This window comes from Balaenoptera borealis, assembly GCF_965194805.1.
Source record: "Balaenoptera borealis genome assembly, chromosome: 16".
NCBI lineage: Eukaryota > Metazoa > Chordata > Mammalia > Artiodactyla > Balaenopteridae > Balaenoptera > Balaenoptera borealis.
Genome location: NC_138872.1, coordinates 26036315 through 26058281, shown reverse-complemented (window position 1 = coordinate 26058281; position 21967 = coordinate 26036315). Strand labels below are relative to the sequence as shown.

Genomic DNA, 21967 nt, shown 5'->3' with positions numbered 1-21967 from the left:
GTCCTGAGGTGGGAACAAGCTGGGTATATCCAAGAAACTAAAAGAAAGCCAGTGCAGCTGAAGAGATTAACAAGGAATGTTGGAGAATGAGGTTAGAGAGGCAGGCAGGAGTCAAACCACACAGAACCTCACAGGCCAGGGCCAAAAATAAAGGTGTTATTCTGTGTGCAAAGGTGAATCACTGATGAATATTAAGCAAGAGAGTTATGTGATCTGAATTATGTCATACATTTTTTAAGAGAAAAGAGATTGAGCCAGAACTACAAAGATACAGACCCCCAGAGCTAGCTTTAGAAAAAACTCCAATGTCTGTTATATCATGAGAAGTCAGGAGATTCATCCCTGAGCCATCCAAACCGATCACCCAAGGGAGTCCATATCTCTGTCCAAGGCCATTCTGAAAAGGGGTGGAGACAGGAGAAAGGAGGGCTGAGGATGACAGGAGCTCCTTGCCTCATGTACTGCTGTCACTTCACACACTCAGAGCCACTGTGTTACCTGATTTCCATAATCCCCACACAGGAGAAGCAGGCAAGGAACTGTTAGCCTATTTGACAGTCAGGGAGAGAAACTGAGGCTCTGAGAAGTCGGATCATTCATTCATTCATTTGTTCAACATTTACTGCACACTGGGTGGAGACAGTGATGTACAAGACGAGTAAGACATGCCCCAGCCCTCAAGAATGTCACAGACCAGTGGCACAAGAAGACGAGTGGCATGTCCTAGGTGAAGGCTTTGGTTTCAGGCACATCTGTGCTAGAATCCCAGCCCTGCCACTTTTGTAGAGGAATAACGGCTTCTCTGAGCCCCATTTAGAGTTTCTTCATCTCTAAATGGGGATGTGGGTGATGGTACCGTGCTGCTGCTGATGATATTGACAGGTCACTGTAAGGATGGAAAGCATTTTCTGAGTGCTCATTAATAGGGGCTTGGTGGTTGTGGCCGCACCTTATATTTCAGGGTGATTTCCATGACATGTCCCTCTCCCCATCTCAGGCAAAGTTAGTTCTCCCCCATGTAAAACCCAAGCTGGCTGATTCCATATGCAAATGCCACCGTAGCAGCACCTGTAGGTATATATGGAGCCAACTTGTTGCACTTCCAAAAGAGGATGCCCACTAGCAGCAAAGTGTAGCCCGTGGATGGTAAAGTAGCTCAGAGGGAAAGCAGAAAAAACAACTTGTAGCCCCTCTGGGAATGAATGAAAAGCTCCTCTAGGCACAGACATATTCAGCTTTGACTTAACAAAGCAGAGACCACAGGCCTAACACACTGACTGACATCTGTGTGGCAACTGGGTGAGAAAGGAAGACAGCCAAAACAAAGACAGCCGACAACATGTCTTAAATACTTAGACTTTGGAAACGTCTCATGCATTCGTGATAAGATATAGTCACATGTATATTTGTAGTAGGATGTGTGAAGAAAACTCTATCCTCCCACTGAAAAGAAAAAACTTCAGTGACATTACAATGTCTCTACACCTGCCTTCATTCTGGTAAAAGCATCCATTCTTTTTTTGGTAAAAAAACATAACCCCCAAATCCATATTTTCTTGTAGCAAACAAGGTGTAAATAGTTGCCAAAATCTAGGAAAATGGTATAAAATCTGAGAGAAAGGTGGGCAAAAAAAATCTGAAAAAACTGATGCAAAATTACGTGATGATGATGATGATAAATTATGGAATACTCACATATGCCAAGCATGGTGCTAACTGTTTGACATATTTCATCTCATTTAATCCACATGGCAACCTTATGATAGGTACAATAGTATCCCTACTTTGTGGATGAGGAAATTAAGGCACAAAAAAAGTTGGATAACAGCCCAAGGCCACACGAGAGTAGGTAGCTTAGCCAGGATTCACACCCAGGTCTGTCTGGCCCCAAAGCCTGTGGACAGAAATTCTGCCTCCTCCTGAAACACTAATTTTTCACACTTGCTAAATCACAAAGCCCACTGAAAATCTCATGAAAGACATGTACCCTAAGAAATGAAAATTAACCCAAATTTCACAAGCAACTGAAGAGTGTTCAGGGATATAAGTTCCCTACAGGAGGTCCCTGTGAATTCCCATTACTGGCGAAGATCTGAGACTGATTACACCAGAGAAGGAAACTGAGGAAGGAAAGCCACAAATGACTGATGAATTCCAGGGGACTAGATGACGTGGACAAGCATATACACAGATAAACATATAAATATGTACACCCGTGTGTGTACGTCACTAAAGAAACACCTATGAAAGGTCATAATCCTGATGCCAACCAAGACAACTGTGGCTCAGCCGGGCCTATTAAGACCTCTTCACACAGAGGTCATTAAGAATTCGTCCCTGCCTTATGACCTGCAACTATGATCCCAGCCAAGCCTTGGCCAACCTTGAAAGGGCCCTCTCCTTCAAGAGTTAGCAGGTCAAATCACTTAGAGCTTGGGAACAAGCACTGTCCTTGTGCCCAGCCTGATAAACCACACCTGCATGAAACACCTTCCCACGGATACTGGATTAGCAGAATTCAAAGGCTGCCCCACCTCCTAAAGTTAAAGGAGACAGACACAAAGAACTGGGAGGTCCCAAGGGCCGTCAGAGGTTGCATCCCTGATGTGCCCCTTCCCCACCTCTGGAGTTGGGTTCATTCTCTGGGTCCAAAGAATCAATGGATGCACTGAAATCAAAGTTCATCCACCAAGAGGTGTCACAAATTTCACCTAAAAGATGATTCCATTTCCCTCAAATGTCCAAGAAAAATAAGACCCAGGACAGTTGGGTTTTGTCTTCTGCTTATCATCATGTATAGGTTCTGCCTAGGTTCTGCCCTCTGGAAAAGGTCAATGTCATTTGTTCTATGCATCTAACATTCCAGCCAACTCCAAAATGGGACCTTTGGCAACTGAAACTGTAGCTGAGGTTCACAGTATGAGAACAGTGAAGTTGGGGAGGGCCCTGCAGCAAAATGCTGAGCCTGAAGGCAGGGACCCAGCCCACTCCCCACCCCAGCGCCCACTCCCCCACTTCAGGCATTAACCATCCCATCAGTCAAAATCACCTCCCTCTCCCACACTCTTGCACTGTAAAGCTGTGGGAATACCACAGCATGATCATGACAGGACATATAAAATCACAAAACATCAAGTGGTAGGAACCTAACAGATGACTGGGCCTTCTCTAAATTATAGGAAAAACCTGAGGCCCGGAGAATAGGCTCTAGAATTTGGGGAGCCATTAAATGAGATAATAAGTGAGAAGGAGCCTGGGCTAGAGACTGGAAAATCCTGAATACAGATGAGCACCACAGCAGGCTACTGACACCATTCAAGCCTCATTCCTGGGGCAATTAGGGAAAGGAAAGGGGGCTGAGCAAATCATGTAACGATCATGCTTAAAATCCCCCAGGCCTGCATTCATGCTCTTGCCTGCCTGAGACACTGTGTACTTTCCAATCCTCCTGCACCCATTTGGATTCTTCAAATCACACACATCTGATACAAAATGTCACTTGACATGGAGGCCGTCCCCGAACACCCTGTCCAAAGGGACCCCATACCCTCTCCCTCAGATCCCCGCTCTAGTATTGGTCACTCAATGCTGAGTGCCAACTATGACCAAGGCATGACACTGGCACCACGGGGTGAATCTCCCAGGCTTCAACCATAACACCTAAAAGCCTGCCATAGGGGCCGGCCATGTATTCACTTCCATTAAGTCTAATGTACAATCCCTGTGAGGCATTACAACGATGACAACCATTTCTTGACCAGTAGGACATGCCCAGCACAGGTCTAGACACTCAACAGACAATACGTAAGAAAACAGAAAGTGGGCTTCCCTGGTGGCACAGTGGTTGAGAAGCCGCCTGCCAATGCAGGGGACACGGGTTCGAGCCGTGGTCCGGGAAGATCCCACATGCCATGGAGCAACTAAGCCCGTGAGCCACAACTACTGAGCCCGCGTGCCACAACTACTGAAGCCTGAGCACCTAGAGCCCATGCTCCGCAACAAGTGAAGCCACCGCAATGAGAAGCCCGCGCACCGCAACGAAGAGTAGTCCCCGCTCGCTGCAACGAGAGACAAGCCCGCGCGCAGCAACGAAGACCCAACACAGCCAAAAATAAAATAAATAAAATAAATAAATTAAAAAAAAAAAAAAAAAAAAAGAAAACAGAAAGTGCCGACTCACCCACCCACCCATCTCAACCGCCCAGGGAATGCAAATCTAGACCATGAGGAGAGGCAAGGTTTTGGACGCACTTCTGTGAATCCAACTGTACTAAACATCCTGAGTATAGATATATTTAAGTACAAAGAAATACAGATATTAATGATGGGGAAAGAAAAAAAAACTAGAAAAGAACAAAAAGGAAATATCTGAGTCAAGCATGAGATCATTAGAAAATTTTCAAAAAATGTAATGGTGTACAAACGCACACGCAACGAGGACCCAACACAGCCAAAAATAAATAAATAAAATAAATAAAATTAAAAAAAAAAGATTTTACTATGTTCCATAGACAGTGCTAAATTCTTTACAAGTATAATCTCACTGAACTCCATATGAGATAAGCATTTTATTATTATCCCCATGTCACAGGAGAAAATCAAGGCACACAAGAATAATAAAGTAACTACTCAAGTTCACACAACTCTGAAGCAATTGAGTGGGGAATTCAACAAAAGTCCTTCTGACTCCAAATATCCTACACTACCATCTTTTGGATTTTTTTTCATGATCCCCACAGAATGACATAATCTTGGTAGTGAATGGGCCAAAAATGACTCCTCAGAGCCTACTATAAGGTAATGATGCTTTCTAAACTCCAAGTGCTGTCAGACCTGAAGGTAAAAAATGAACTGACAGGCTAAAAAAGGGGTCCATGAGGGAAATTCTCAGGTAAAATATGAGAATAAAGTGAGGAGACAGGCAGCTAAGTCAATGATATCAAACCAAAATGTTAGAAAGATCTAGAGCAGTTTTTGCTAAGCAAATGGTTCTCTCCACCTTCGCCTCCCCTTCAGTCTCTAATTCCTAGGGTACATGGGAGAAAAACAGAGAGATTTTCTGGTGTCCACAGTAGAAATCGGGTTGGGAAACACTTAATCCAGAAACTATAGGGAAAATCTCAGAGACATTAACCAAGGCAAAAATGAAGTAAAAGTAGATAAAAAGGGACCACTTTAGTTTAGCTAAATTTAATGACTGTAAAAGCTGTTCACAAAGGAGCGAAGAAATGCATTTTCCATTTCATAGAAAGTTGCTTCACCATTTGCAGCTTGTCTCCAAAGCTTCGTTACCTCTTTCATTAGTGACCAGTCATATCTCTCTTCCCGCTGGGAAGGAATGAGAGGCCAACCACTCAGGTCAGCAATATGCTGCAGAGTCCTTCAGAGTGGTCCTGCAGAGGACATGTCCTTTAAGTGTCTGAGAGCTGGCTGAGGTGATCTGAAAGAAAACCAATCAGAAGAAGGCAAGGTAACCAGGACTGAACTACAGGGACTTAATGTGAATCGTCCAGAGGAGAGGCCACCAAAAGGAATCTAATGGAGATAACAGGCCAGCAGAGACTGCATGGTTCCTCTGTGCCCCCAATCCTTGGAGGAAGGGACGTTTGATACAATGCTAATGCATATAATTTAAGGAGTCCAAAATAGGTAATTCCCAAACAGCCACTTCTCCCTTTTCTCTTGGGAGATGGCTTCTCCCCAGAGACAACCATAAGGTTCAGGTGTGAGCTGCCTATCACAGACCCTGCCCCTCCTAATCCCAGAGGTAACCTGTGATCCAGGCTGTACCAGTCAAATTCCTCCTTAAGATATTTATGGCCAATATTTGGTGAGAAAGGCTCTCTTTTTTCTCTAATTGAGAGCTGAAAGCATGTGACCCCCAAAATTACCAGGGGCCTCATTTCTGACTATAAGAATGAGTCAGTCCATTAGTAAATATTTATTTAGTGCTCATTGTGTTCTAGGAATTGTCCTAGGTGCTACAGATATCAAGAAGAACAAAACAGATGTTTTTCCTACCCTCAAAGGAACTTTCAAGAGAAGACAGAGAATATATAAACAAACAAATGAAAATTATTTCAGGCACTAAAAAGTGCTATGAAGATAAAATGAGCTAATGTAAACAGTGAAAAAAGCAAGGCAGAGGGAAGCTTCTTTCAGCACTACAGTGGGCCTCTCAAGGAGGTGACATTTAAGAGAACTTGAAGGTTTAAAAGAAGGCAGCCAGGCAAAAATCAAGAGCCTCCTAAGCAACACAGCATGTGCACAGACCCTGACACTGGAACTAGGTCTGAGGGGCAAAAAGGAGGTCACCAAGACTAGAGGAAAGAGAATAAAAAGAGTACAGGGGACATGAGGTTGGAAAGGTAGCTGGGGAAGATCATAAAAGGCCATGGACACCCTGCATTTTATGCTGGCTCCAATGAGAAACCACTGCAGGGCTTAAGCAGATGAGTGAGTGATCTGATTTAGAAAGGTCACACTGACTGCTATGGGGCAGAACGACTAGAGGAGGGCAAGAATGGAAACAGGAATATGAAGCCTCTGAAATTCTCAGGTACTGTTGGTGGGAGTGTAAACTGGTACAACCATTTTGGCTACTTCTATTATATACACCCTGTTACACAGCAATTCCAAACCATATACCCTATAGAAATGAATATATACTTGCACTAAAACACAGGCATAGTCGTAGCAATTCTATTCATAATAGCTCCAAACTGGAAACAACCAAAATGGCCAATACATAAATTGTGGTATATTCATATAATATGAATAAATATAATCATGGATGAACTGCACAATATCCATGCATCAAAAATATACACTGTATTAGAGCAATTATACTCCAATAAAGATGTTAAATATATATATATATATATATATACACTGTATGATTCAATTTTATATCAAAAACAAGCAAAACTGAACTATGGTATTAGAAATTAGGATGCAGGGGAAAAGAGTAACTGGTAGGAACATGACAGGGGTTTGAGGAGTTCTGAAAATATTTTGTTTCTTAATTCAGGTGGTATTCACATGGGTAGGGTCACTTTGTGATGATTCATCAAGTAGTACACTTGTGAGCAATTTTCTACATTTATGATATGCTTCAATAAATAATTCATTTTCAAAATATAGAAACAGAAAACCCGTGAGGAGGCTGCTCTAATCTCCCAACCAAGAAATGATGACGGCTTAGAGAAGGAGAGAAACGGTCAGGTCCAAGATACATCCCACAGGTAGATCCGAAACAGATGAACTACTGATGGGGAGTACAGGAAAGTAAGTATCTAGGATGATTCCTATATTTTTGGTTTGAGCAACTGAGTGGTGCCATTTGCTGAGATGGAGGAGGCTTGAAAAGAAGAAAACTGCAGGAAAGTGGGAAGAATTCATTCTATTTTGGCCACATTAAGTTTAGGATGCAAGAAAGAAAGGAGACAAATGCAAATCTGGAGAGGAAGTGAAGGGATGGAAGCAAAAAGCACAAGGAGCAGCGTGACAGAAGACGCAGACGCTTCCTACACAGTCCCACATGAGCAGATAGCGTGGGCAGGCGGAGATGTGAGTGAGCTGGTGGAAATACTGATGAGACAATGAGATTCCACCTAATTGTATCGATTTTCTCTATGAAATATGAGGCAAAGACATCAGCTGAGACTAGGATTTAGATAAGTGAGCGAAGATTTAGGGAGAATGAGAGTGGAAAAGTTATTTTACTGGGGAAATACAGTAGGATTAGGATTTCAGCGCCATTCATTTGAGTTTTATGGCATGAATGTGAACTGAGTGCAGTTGGTTTATGCGAAGAGACTGTTATTTGTCCCCCAACAGTTCTCCTGTTCTTCCTCAGTAACTCCTCAGAACTCCCGATTTTTAACTGGGCACATCGTCATTCAGAATGAAGACCACACTTCTCAGCTTCTTTGCAGCCTGGCGTGGTGTGTTACCATGGTGGAAATAGTATGTGCAACTTCTGCAAACTGTCCTAAAAGGAAGAGGGCAAGCCCTTCACCTTTCTTCTTCCTGCTTCCTACTAGCTAGGACATGGCTGCTGGAACAGCCATCTTGAATCATAAGGTGACCTTGAGGATGGAGGCCACACACAGCAGAGCAAAAGACAGAAGGAGCCTAGACCCTTGGTGATCATGAAGCCATCACAATCACCAGTCCTGGACCTTCTATATCTAGATTTTTATGACAAAGAGAACTCCTACCTTATTTAAGCCACTGTATTTTGAGTTTTCAATCACCATCATCTGACCTAATCTATGTAATAGAGATTAACTGTGTGCTCTTCCCCAACAATGTTCAGCTGCTAGGGTGCAGCTGCAGAGTAAGCAGATAATCACTTTCACCAAGGTTGGAGTTTAGCCAAATAAGCACCATAGAAGAAAGGGAGACAAGAAAATGAAATTTATGAGGAAATGGTTCTAGCACAGCCCGGGGACTCTAAGTGGAGAAAGATGAGAAAAGTGACAGAAAGATCTAACAGACCCCTGGTTCCACATCTTCTCCATTCTGATCCTTTCACTAAATCTTACTTGTGGGGTTTATGTCACTTCGGAACAAAAAAAGAGTCCCAAGTAACATAAGTATCGGAACAAAAAAAGAGTCCCAAGTATCACCTTTCTATCTTTCTTGACAAATGGAATTTTTCCATTTTACAAAAGAATATCATACTAACATTACAACCCATACCACCAAACTCATCTTGCAAATAACCCTTATCTATAGTAGAAAGAGAATAGGAAGAGGTATGAAAAAGCAACTGAAAATCAAAGAAGCAAACATTCAGAAGACAAAGAAGAAAACAAGACAGTGTCAAAAAGAAAGAATGAACAAGTAGAAAAACCTATGAGAGACTGTTTCCAGATCAATCACGTTGCTGCCTAGTAGGAATAACTCCATTTAGGAAATCTCTAGGTAATGCTGAAAGTAAGACAATCCCCAGTCAGGACAAGGCCAGAAAGGAATGGGATCATCAAGTCCCCAACCTGCAAAATCATTGTTTTTGTCAGATGGACAGAACAGAAAAGTTCTGAGCGCTGGTAAAACTTCCAGGCCAATCTACAGAAGTTACATGCCAGGAGAATGAGCCTCCCTCAGCTGCACACCATGAACCATGGCTCCCATGACTCCAGAGGGAGGTGACGGAAGAGCAAGGACAGAAAGCAGAGGAGAGGGTAAGGCACTAAGGAACACGGTGGAGGACATAACACTGAACAACATCAGCAGAAGCATCACCCTCTCACCACATCTCTCTTGTGCAGATGCTTCAAAGCTCAGTGTTGGAAAAGTGGTCTTGCTCCTGCCCACCTCATCAGTACGTGTCCTGCCAGTCTCTGGCTCTGGGGCAAAGTGGACATGAGGAAAAAAAGGAAGATGGCAGTACCAGACCTCTGGTAGTGTAGGAAGAAAAAGAAGAAGGAAGAAACTCATGAACGAGGGAAGAAAGGAGGAATATCCTCAGTGAAACGGGGAGAGGAAGAAAGGGAAAATCCCACAGCCATTCAACTAGACCTGTTAGTCCAGGGAAGGGATGCAGGAAACTGGAGTACATGTAAGTTAGGGATGCCTGGAGCATTAGAGACCTTGAAGGGCATGCTGATCTCTGACAGAGAGAACTATCAACTCACTTAAAATCACTTACACTTCCTGGCCTCTCTGCAGCAGGAAACTACTTGCCAGTATGTATTCCAACCTCACCAAATTCCCAGAAAGAACCCTTTCAGGGCAGGAGAGAAGAAAAACAGAAAGCCTAGTTTGGAGTAGTCTAAAATTCAATTCAAGTGCCCTTCCATTGGTCAGGTTGAGAGAGATTTTTATTTTACTAAAGAATTTCTCCAGGAAAAAATTTCATTCCCCCAAATTATCCAGTCCAACACCCACTTCACAGTGCAAGTCAACAGTGCAAAAGGACACCCTTACCTTCACCAGCACATAGTCCCCAGGCTGAGCTTGGACCCTGAGCCCAGAGTTAGTGACATCGTCCATCTCTACATCAGGAAAGATCACCTTAAGGTTTCCATCATTCCGGCCATACAGGTCAGTGGCAGAGCGTTTACTGAGCTGCAAAAGAACAGAGGAGAGGTTATGAATCTGTCACAATCATCAGTTCTTGGTCTCAGATCCCCAGGGGTCTAACCCATAGAGAATTTCTTTTTTTTTTTTTTTTTTTAATTATTTATTTATTTATGTTTGGCTGCGTTGGGTCTTTGCTGCTACACGCGGGCTTTCTCTAGTTGCGGCGAGTGGGGGCTACTCTTCATTGCGGTGGGCTTCTCATTGTGGTGGCTTCTCTTGCTGCAGAGCATGGGCTCTAGGCGCACGGGCTTCAGTAGTTGTGGCTCGCGGGCTCTAGAGCGCAGGCTCAGTAGTTGTAGCGCACGGCCTTAGCTGTTCCACAGCATGTGGGATCTTCCGGGACCAGGGCTCGAACCCGTGTCCCCTGCACTGGCAGGCGGATTCTTAACCACTGTGCCACCAGGGAAGTCCCCATAGAGCATTTCTTAACCAAGGAATCACAAGACTAAGTGCTTTACTGCTGCTTCACCAACAAGGGCAGTAAATAGCACACAGCAGAAGCTCAATAAAATTTTCTGACAATATCATATATGATTCAATCAACGAGTCTTTGATTACAAAATTACCTTTTGCGGGAATGGACTTCCAACAGGCCTGATGCCAAGGACATATGGGTGATACACTTGGCAAAAGGACTCTCACTTCACGGAGTCTCATAGTAATCACTCAGGAATGTTCTGGGGTTGTCTGGCCTGGGTTACTTGTCTCAATGAATAGGCAGACTGGAAGCCAGAGTCTCCATCACAACATGCAAAAGACTGGGCCAGGAGAATACTAAAACCAGTATGATGGTATTAATTTCCAGAACATACCCAAGTCTTTCTCCTCCAATCATGAGGAAGTGATAAACAAATTTATCCTCAGGCCTTAAATACCAGGAAACTGGACAAAAATATATGAGACACCTATTTTCAGATATTGGACAACAGATTTGCAAAACTATGATCCCCAAGAGAAGGAAAACAAATGGGGTGAGCCCTTCAATCACCCCTGCATTCTACCAGAAGACACGTGCCAGACCAGAGAATGCAAAGCAGGGAGGGAGATCTCAAGGCAGAGCATGGTGGTTCTCTCTGAATTGAGGAAAGTTGGATCAAAGTCCAGGGAGCCTGCAATAGCTGGAAATGGTGGAGCAAGTTCGAGAGAGGAGGGAGCTAAGCAGAAAAAGAGCTGTAGAAATGTGCATAGCAGCCCCCTGAGTCTTTGCTGAATAATAATACATCCCTGTGTGGAGCACAAATCCATGATGTCAGACAAAGAAAGTAACCTGGGAACTGTCAGCTGGTTAGCTCCCAGATCTCACAAAGGGCTAGGAATCATCTGACCTACCACCAAATAGTCCTCACTGATTCCTTGGAACATGCAGTAATGACTCTAGAAGAGCCATAAGTAGTACTAAGGTTAAACTATCCCTAGAATAAAAAAACTTTTCTAGCAAAGATTAAAAACAAGCCTTGATGACCATTCTGACCAGTGTGACATGTGGAATCTAGAAAAATGGTACAGATCAACCTATCTGCAGGGCAGGAACAGAGACGCAGACATAGAGAATGGACATGTGGTCACAGGGGGGAAGGGGAGGGTGGGATGAATTGGGAGATTAGTGTTGATATATACACGATCATGTGTAAAACAAATAGCTAGTGGGAACCTGCTGTATAGCACAGGGAGCTCAGCTCAGTGTTCTGTGATGACCTAGATGGGTGGGATAGGGGTGGGCGGTAGGAGAGAAGTCCAAGAGGGAGAGGATATATGTATACATATAGCTGATTCACTTCGTTGTACAACAGAAACTAACATTGTAAAGCAACTATACTCCAATTAAAACAAAACAAAAAAAACCTTGAAAGGATCAAACAAAACTACAAACTACAAGTAACAAAACTGCTTTATCAGAACAAAGCCCAACACAAAACCCAGACACTCAAAAATAATGTCTGACAGCAAAATGTCCAACATCCAATCAAAAATCACTACATATGCCCAGAAGCAGAAAAACGTGACTCATAATCAAGAGAAAAGTCAGTCAATAGAAACAGACCTAGAAATGATAGCAGTGATGGAATTATCACAAAGATATTAAACCAGCTATTGTAATTAAGCTCAAATACTAAGTTTCAAAAGAAAATAAGAACACAGAAGAGAAGCAGAAGATATTTTTAAAAAACCAAATGTAACTTACAGAGATGAAAAATATATGATCTAAAATTTTTAATTCAATACGTAATAGCAAATGAGACACTACCAAAGAAAAGAATAATGAACCTGAAGACAGAAAAACAGAAACGATTTAAAATGAAGCACAGATATAAAAAAGAGAAAAAAAACTGAGCAGCCTCAGTGTCCTATGACACAATATCAAGTGGTTGGACATACAGGTGACTGGAGAAGGAGAGAAGAAATGGGGGGCGGGAGATGGGTGGCAGGAAGGAGGAGTACAGAAAAAATATCTGAAGAATAGTAAATGAAAATTTTCCAAATTTGATGAAAATTATAAACTCACAAACTAAGCAGCCTTAACATATCCCAAACAAAATACAAAGAAAGCCATGCCAAGACACATCAAATTTCTAAAAAGTGATAAAATGACAACTAACACAACATGTAACACTAAACTAAATCTTTTTCTTATAAATGACAGTTCTGAGACAAATGGAGAAATTTAAATGGGGGGTCTAAGGACTGGATGGTAGTAATCTAACAAGCTTAATTTTCTGATTCTGATGGTTGTACTACAGTTGCATAGGAGAATGCTCCTGTTTGCACAAAATACACACTGCAATATTTGGGGAATTGGGGGCATCAGGGCAACTTACTCTCAAAAGCTTCAAAGAAAAAATTTCTTTGTACTCTACTGCTACTTTTCTACAAGTTTGCGATGTTTTACAATAAATTTTTTGAAAGAGAGAATGTTCATGTTCCATGATTTGAACAACCAACCATAAAAGAACATTTATAAGACAAAGAGGGAAACTGGAACATCAACTACATATTTGATAATATTAAGAAACTACTGTCAATTATTTCAGATATGATAGTCACATTATGTCTATTTTAAAAAAGAGTCATCTTTTAGAGATATATACTGAAATAATTACTGACAAAATAATATATGTCTTGTACTTGCTTCAAAACAACTCAGTGGCGGCAGTAGAGATGAAACAAGATCAGCCATGATTAACACTGTATTGACAAACTGCTGAGGCTGGTTAATGGGTATGTGGGCATTCACTAACCTCTCTATACCTTTTTTTTTTTTAGATTCTCCATAATTTGAAAAGGTTGGGGGGGTGGTACTTTTAGGCTACAGAATGAGACAGATATGGGTCAAATTCTGGCTCTGCCACACTAGCTGTGTGACCTTGGGAAAGTTATTTCTACTTCTCTGAGTCTCCTTTCTTCAACTACAAAAGTGGGCTAATAACAGCACTTCTCCCAAGGACTGTGGTGGGACTCAACGTGCATATGACTGTAAAGTACACAGTTCCTGGCACATAGTAAATGCTCAGTATACAGAAGTTATCATCTTCTCTGACACTGAATACAGCAACCCGGTGTTTTAAGCTGGCCATGGGACTTCCCTGGCGGTCCAGTGCTCAAGACTGCACGCTTCCACTGCAAGGGGCATGGGTTCAATCCCTGGTCGGGGAACTAAGATCTCACATGCCGTCCAGCGCAGCCAAAATAAATAAATAAATAAATAAACTGGCCATGACTGGAGGAAAGAAAGTCTCCCCTAAGAAAAAGTGAAGACTCCAATGCTGACCTTGAAAAATTCATTTATTCTCTAGCCCCAGGTGAGTACTGGCTTATGCTGGATGTGTTTTAAAAAAACAAACAAACAAACCTTGTTTTGGTTCATTTAATTACCATGGGCTCTCTGTGGGGTTGATAAAGTCTTGGACAAAAATTAGTAACCTTTGAGTACTTATTCATTCAATCAAAAGACAGGTACACTATTCTGTACCAGACCCTGTGTGAGGAGAGCTGGGCATACAATAAGACCTAATTCCTACTGGATAAAATGTGGATTGCTAATAGACATGTTCATGTACAGATCTCCAGAATCACAGTGACACCCTAAATAACAAAGCATTTATCGAGGCAAACACTTTTGAGGTATTTCACCAGCTCAGCATCACCAACCATCAGCAGCTACTAGACCAGACCACAGGAAGATTCCTAACCCAAGCTGAGTTGATCGGATTCCCTCTCCTGGAAATTTGAATTGGAGCTGAAAGACACAACTTCGGTCTGTGAAAAACTTGAACTATACCATGAAACACAGGAACTATAGGGCTGCTGTACTCTGCCACACAGATGAAGAATCAGGAAAAGCTGGTCTGAGGAGGAGAGAAGAAAGTCTGAGCCTCAAAGGCTTCCCAGACTGGGTACAGTCCCTTCCAGACACCTGGCAGTATTCTTGCCTTTGGGCTCCACAAAACACTCCTGAAGTCTTATACAACACAGAATTATTTTTGGCTTAGACTGAATAGCTTGAACAAATTTCCCACTGTTACTCACTACCAGAGAGTCCTAACAAACACAAATACCAAGCAATTGCTGATTTTGACACTGCCATATCCTACGGCATGGAGCAGGACTCTCCTTTCTCAAACCTGGACTTGTGAGGAGTCACAGAAAGAGCCCTATCTCTCTCTTTCCTTTCCTCTTCAATAGCCGAAGCATGCAGCTTCACAGAAGGTTAGGTTCCCTAACTCACCCCTTATCCCATCTGTTTAGTGCTCTAAATGATGACTAGGTTCCCAAGCTTGACCACAGAAGACTACAGAACTCCAAACTTCCGAAACGCAGTACATTTCTAAGAAAGTGTGATTTCTAAAAGGACTGAAAACAAACAATAAAATTGTTTCTAAAAATACACATATAATAGTGTTTCCAAAAAGGTGGAGCAGAAATACTTTTCACTAATCCTTTCACTAAATACAAAAATATCCTTCAGGAATGAAGAAGAAATCAAGACACTCTAAGATGAAGGAAAACAAAGAGAATGTGCTGCCAGAGTGTCTAAAGGGAGTCCTCTAAGCAAAAAGTAAACAAAAAAGAAGGAACCCTGGAACAACAGGAAGAAAGAAAAACAGACATGATAACTTGCAAAGAAAATCCCAAGCAACCTACCCAAAAAACTCCTAGAACTATTGAGTTCAGCAAGATCAGAGGATACAAGATAGAAATACAAAAACCAATTATTTCTACATACTAACAGTGAACATATAGACACCCAAAATAAAAATATAGTTGCAATTACAATAGCTAAAAAAAAAAAAAAAAAACAATGGGTGTAAATCTAAGAAAACATGTACAGGATCTATATGTTGAAAACTGCTAAAAGATCTAAATAAAGGGAGATATACTGTGCTCTAAAAAACAAAAAACAAACAACAACAACAACAAAATATATATATATATACATACACATAGCCTTACCCCCTCCACCAGCACCAGCTGGGTACAACCCACAAAGGTCTTGTTGGCTTTTGTTGCTTCTTCTCGGAAGACAGTGATAAGTTCCTCCAAACGCCTTAATTTTACCTCTTCCGGGATATCATCCTTCAGCCTGTGATATGCCCGTGTCTTCTATTACAAAAAAAAAAAGAGATGGAGGTCACCACAGACTTGTAGAATACGTTCTTCTAGCACAGAAGCAGACATGCTCATCCAATTTGCAATTTACAGACACATGTATAGGAACTCAAGCCACACCACAAGGGTTCTGTAGCTCTTGGGCCTCCTAAGAGAAAAAGGTAACTATGCAGTGGAGCCACGTTTTTGCAAGGGTTAAATTCTAAATTTAGTACATGAAAATCATAGACTCAAAATTGTTCTTGATATTTTTATAGGACACAGACACTAAATAATTCATATACCAGGTTACTCAGCAGCAGTGTTTATAAAGACACAAGATGCAAAGCATAGTAAATGTTTATCAATAGGGAACCAGTAGGGCCTTCCCTGGTGGTGCAGTGGGTAAGACTCTGCGCTCCCAATGCAGGGGGCCCAGGTTCGATCCCTGGTCAGGGAACTAGATCCCACATGCATGCCGCAACTAAGAGTCCGCATGGTGCAACTAAGAAGTCTGCATTGGAGAAAAGACAGGCTCTTCAATAAGTGGTGCTGGGAAAACTGGACAGCTACATGTAAAAGAATGAAATTAGAATACTCCCTAACACCATACACAAAAATAAACTCAAAATGGATTAGAGACCTAAATGTAAGACTGGACACTATAAAACTCTTAGAGGAAAACATAGGAAGAACACTCTTTGACATAAATCACAGCAAGATCTTTTTTGATCCACCTCCTAGAGTAATGGAAATAAAAACAAAAATAAACAAATGGGACCTAATGAAACTTCAAAGCTTTTGCACAGCAAAGGAAACCATAAACAAGACGAAAAGGCAACCCTCAGAATGGGAGAAAATGTTTGCAAACGAATCAACGGACAAAGGATTAATCTCCAAAATATATAAACAGCTCATGCAGCTCAATATTAAAGAAACAAACACCCCAAACCAAAAATGGGCAGAAGACCTAAATAGACATTTCTCCAAAGAAGACATACAGACGGCCACGAAGCACATGAAAAGATGCTCAACATCACTAATTATTAGAGGAATGCAAATCAAAACTACAATGAGGTATCACCTCACACCAGTTAGAATGGGCATCATCAGAAAATCTACAAACAACAAATGCTGGAGAGACTGTGGAGAAAAGGGAACCCTCTTGCACTGTTGGTGGGAATGTAAATTGATACAGCCACTATGGAGAACAGTATGGAGGTTCCTTAAAAAACTAAAAATAGAATTACCATATGACCCAGCAATCCCACTACTGGGCATATACCCAGAGAAAACCGTAATTCAAAAAGACACATGCACCCCAATGTTCATTGCAGCACTATTTACAATAGCCAGGTCATGGAAGCAACCTAAATGCCCATCAACAGACGAATGGAAAAAGAAGTTGTGGTACATATATACAATGGAATATTACTCAGCCATAAAAAGGAACGAAATTGAGTCACTTGTTGAGACATGGATGGATCTAGAGACTGTCATACAGAGTGAAGTAAGTCAGAAAGAGAAAAACAAATATCGTATATTAATGCATGTATGTGGAACCTAAAAAATGGTACAGATGAGCTGGTTTGCGGGGCAGAAGTTGAGACACAGTTGTAGAGAACGGACATATGGACACCAAGGGGGGAAAACTGCGGTGGGGTGGGGATGGTGGTGTGCTGAATTGGGCGATTGGGATTGACATGTATACACTGATGTGTATAAAATTGATGACTAATAAGAACCTGCAGTATAAAAAAACAAACAAACAAAACAACTAATACTAAACTTTCATTGGGTTATTTGTATGGAAATATGTTAATATAAATGTTTCAGACATTATATGAAATTTCTAAAAATCTTATATGTTCTGGTATAATGTTATAAATCATAATCCTAGTTATTACTTTAAAATGTATATCTCAGAAATAACTAATTTTCTTGTCAACTACATTATTATGAACTTTCATCAAATCTTTAACCATGGTCATTTTTAAGTCTTTTGTCATTTACAGATAGTTCTGGGTGTACTCTGATGCTTTTGCAAATATGTTCCTATAAAAGGGTTTCATCTTCAAGGAATTCATGGAAAAGAATCTGACAAGTACAGGTTTCTGGTAACTGACTGTACTGCTGAACTGAATGAATAAGCATTTTCAGAACTCTAATGAAAAACTGATGAACTCATAAAAGTGCTAACAAAAGATCAAGATGAAAAAAATTAATTACATGGGACTGAGTGAACTGATGAGGATGAGTATAATTTTTGTGACTTTCTGTTTGAATTAAAAAAAAAAAAATCCCACAAGGACTCAGAGGCAAAGAATATACAAATCAATTTGCACTGCAAAGTAAAGGAGCTGTTACAGTGGAGGATTACTGGACTGAATGTCAATATTATGACATAGTATGAGTGTGTTTCATGTTTGGTAATTGCAATCATTGTTGCTTTTGTTGTGGTCATCCATATACAATGCTTGGTGTCAGTCTATTTATCTCTTGTAAAAATAAAATACAGTGTGTGTGTGTGTGTGTGTGTGTGTGTGTGTGTGTGTGTGTGTGTGAAAAAAAAAAGAAGTCTGCATGCTGCAACTAAAAGATCCCACGTGCCACAACTAAGACCCAGTGCAGCCAAATAAATAAATAAATAATTTTTTAAATTTTATTTAAAAAAATAGGTAACCAGTAAAACAAATTATGGTTTATCTACACAATGGAATACTACACAGTTGTGAAAAAGAATGAAATAGCTATGTATATAGATATGATTGCTCTCCAAAATATACTCTGAACAGAAATAAGCAAGGCACAGATCAACATGTATAATAAATTTGATGTAGAAAGTATACATATAAATGTATTTATAAATACATGAAATGTCTCTGGAAGGTTAAAGAAGAAGTTTCTAAGAGCAGTTGCCTTCAGGGAAGGAACTGAAAAACTAGGCAACCTAGGAAGAAAAAACAACTCCTTTGCACTGCATACTATTTTGACCTTTTGAATTTTATACCACACCCAGGTTTTACCCAGTCAAAAAAAAAAAAAAAAAAAAAAGAAAGAAAATGTATCCTTGAAATCATCCAAAATCATAGTGTACATACATGTTTATATATATAAATATACACACACACACGTTTATATATATCTTTATGTACACAAGCTCATAATGGAGTTGGAGAACCACTGAGCTAGACAAAAGTGGAAAGTCTATACACCAAAGTCTGGACATTCAAACCAATCTGCCTTTAAGAGAACTACCATATCCAGAGGGAAATGAAGAATGGGTAGAGAATTCTAAAACAGAATTCTCTTACAGGGTTTACTCTATTCTGTCTTATTATTAATAACTAACCTCTACTGTGCACTTAACTATTATAAAACACTATTTTAAGTGCTTTATATATATTATCTTAATCCTCAAAATAACCTGATGAGGTTGGTATTAATGTTATCCCTTTTCACAGATGAAGAAAGCAAAAACTTTTCCCAAGGTCACACATTATTAAATGGAAAAGGCACAATGTGAGTGCTTGTTCTCATCCACTATGCTACTTGATTAAGCCTCTAGGACCTTAACCCTAATCTAGGAATTAGACTCCAAAGTAAACACTCATATTCAATGCCCATAGGATATGCTTCCACCTCACACTGAAAACTCACTTCCCAACTCTAGCATTAAAAAGAATTTCTCTTGGGCTTCCCTGGTGGTGCAGTGGTTAAGAATCTGCCTGCCAATCCAAGGGACACAGGTTCAAGCCCTGGCCTGGGAAGATCCCAAAAGCTGCGGAGCAACTAAGCCCGCGAGCCACAACTACTGAGCCCACGTGCCACAACTACTGAAGCCTGCGCGCCTAGAGCCCATGCTCCGCAACAAGAGAAGCCACCACAATGAGAAGCCCGTGCACCGCAACGAAGAGCAGCCCCCAATCACCACAACTAGAGAAAGCCGGCGCACAGCAACAAGGACCCAACACAGCCAAAAATAAATAAATAAATTTATTTAAAAAAAAAAATTTCTCTTGCATATTTGTGATGTCCACAGAGATGAAGCAAATTGGAACCCAACAACCCTTCTGATGCTTCATCCCTGAAACAATTCTATAAGAGACATCAATATACACATTGGCTCACTTACACTGTCTACAGAATACTAGGTAGTGAGCTTTAAAAGACGTGAATTAGCTTGGTTGATGACAGCTGAGTGACAGTGATGGTTCAATCATTCAACAGATAGCTTTTCCCTGGCCACAGAGACCCCTCAGCCTCCAGCCCAAACACATGGCAAGCTGCCCCTGAGGTGACTGCGGGGATGAGAAGTGACCCATGCAAATTCATCCCTACTATCAAGAAAATGGCAGACAACCAGAACTATCCCCTCTCTGCAGGAAATATGCATTACCCTTCCTTTTCTTTCTCATCTCCTTCTGCTTTGCTTTCCTGGGAATCTGTGTTATAGGAGAAACTCTAAAGTGGACATCAGTGGGTTCACTTGGCCTAGAAAAATGGAAATTAAAAATGGCTGAGGATGGCTAGGAGGGTAACAAGGAGCCTCTGTAAAACAAATCACATCTGTTGGCCAAAAAAGAAGTTCTGCATATTAATAAAAGATTTTCGGTTTCTTTTAAAGAGAATAGTGCCCCTCCCTCCACTTTCAAATTCTGAACCTAAACATAATTTTAAATATTCTAATGAAGAGGAATATTAGCACAATTGTTTTTCATCTCAAATTGCTGAACTGTATAAAAGGGCAGACAGGTTTATTAGAAAAAATAAAGAAATGAATGGTAAGATCCTTGTGGTTTCTCAAGGACAGCCTCGCTGCCACTTTCTTTTCTTCCCAGCTGTCCACAATCGACCAGAAACTGGTCGGGAATGATGTCAGTCTCAGCATAGAAGTAGCTCCTCCCCCAGCCCAGGACTCACCTGTCTCATGCTGTAGGCAAAGAGGAAGCCCATGTTGTATTGAACTTCCTGAAGCAAAGACACTGTCTGGAGGTGATCTTCCTCCGTCTCACCACAAAAGCCAGCAATGAAATCGCTGCTGAGGCTCACACCTGTGACACACAACAAAAGAGAGCATGTCACTGCTGCTTACCTTCAAGAGAAGCCTTTGGTACCGGTGGATTACAGAGGGAAGGATAGAGACTGTAAGGCCTTCCCTGGAGCTAGCCAACCCGTGTGCAAGTAAAACGGAACAGTTATTATAGAGCGAGGAGGTAAAGGCCTGCTCATCAACAAGGTTCCCATGCCAGAGCCTGGCTTCTCAGTCTACATTCCCCTCAGTGCTAGAAAAGGTATTTTTCACTTCAAATACTGGATTTAGGGACACAGTAGGAGTCCATATTTTCAAATTTGTCCTGCTTTAACTTTTTTTTAATTTAATTTTTATTTTATATTGGGGTATATTTGATTTACAATGTTGTGTTAGTTTCAGGTGTACAGCAAAGTGATTCAGTTTTACATATACATGTATCCATTCTTTTTCAGATTCTTTTCCCATATATTTAGGTTATTACAGAATATTGAGTAGAGTTCCCTGTGCTATACAGTAGGTCCTTGTTGATTATCTATTTTATGAATTCCACTTATAAGTGACATCATATGTTATTTGTCTTTGTCTGACTTACTGCACTTAGTATGATAAACTCTTGGTCCATCCACACTGCTGCAAATGGCATTATTTCGTTCTTTTTTATGGCTGAGTAATATTCCATTGTATATATGTACCATACCTTCTTTATCCATTCCTGTCGATGGACATTTAGGTTGCTTCCATGTCTTGGATACTGTAAATAATACTGCAGTGAACACTGGGGTGCATGCATCTTTTTGAATTATGGTTTTCTTGGGATATATGCCCAAGAGTAAGATTGCTGGATCATATGGAAGCTCTATATTTAGTTTTTTAAGGAGCATCCATACTGGTTGTACCAATACGGAGGTTGTCTCCATAGTGGTTGTCTCCATATGGTTGTCTCCATAGTGGCTGTACCAATTTACATTATCATCAACAGTGCAGGAGGGTTCCTTTTTCTCCAGACTCTCTCCAGCATTTATTGTTGGAAGATATTTTGATGATGGTCATTCTGACCAGTGTAAGGTGATACCTTATTGTAGTTTTGATTGCATTTCTCTGATAATTAGCAATGTTGAGCAGCTTTTCATGTGCTCTTTGGCCATCTGTATGTCTTCTATGGAGAAATGTCTATTTAAGTCTTCTGCCCATTTTTTGATTGGGCTGTTTGTTTTTTGATACTAAGCTGCATAAGCTGTTTGTCTATCTTGGAGATTA

At 40.9% G+C, this 21967-nt stretch overlaps 1 protein-coding gene across 3 annotated transcripts in view; it reads right to left on the bottom strand.

The window, feature by feature from the left end:
- Positions 1-5174: 5174 nt before the first annotated feature.
- CDK5RAP1 (CDK5RAP1 mitochondrial tRNA methylthiotransferase) overlaps positions 5175-21967 on the bottom strand; it is a 39139-nt gene continuing 22346 nt past the window's right edge. For 2 of the 3 annotated variants that reach the window (XM_082358865.1, XM_082358866.1), the window contains 4 exons: positions 20599-20729; positions 15529-15690; positions 9937-10077; positions 5175-5440 (listed from right to left, as the gene is read on the bottom strand). In XM_082358865.1, the coding sequence (XP_082214991.1) occupies positions 5360-5440; positions 9937-10077; positions 15529-15690; positions 20599-20729 (515 nt within the window). In that variant the 3' untranslated portion in view covers positions 5175-5359. The remainder of the gene's footprint in view (positions 5441-9936; positions 10078-15528; positions 15691-20598; positions 20730-21967) is intronic. The other variant, XM_082358867.1, reaches the window with a different exon arrangement.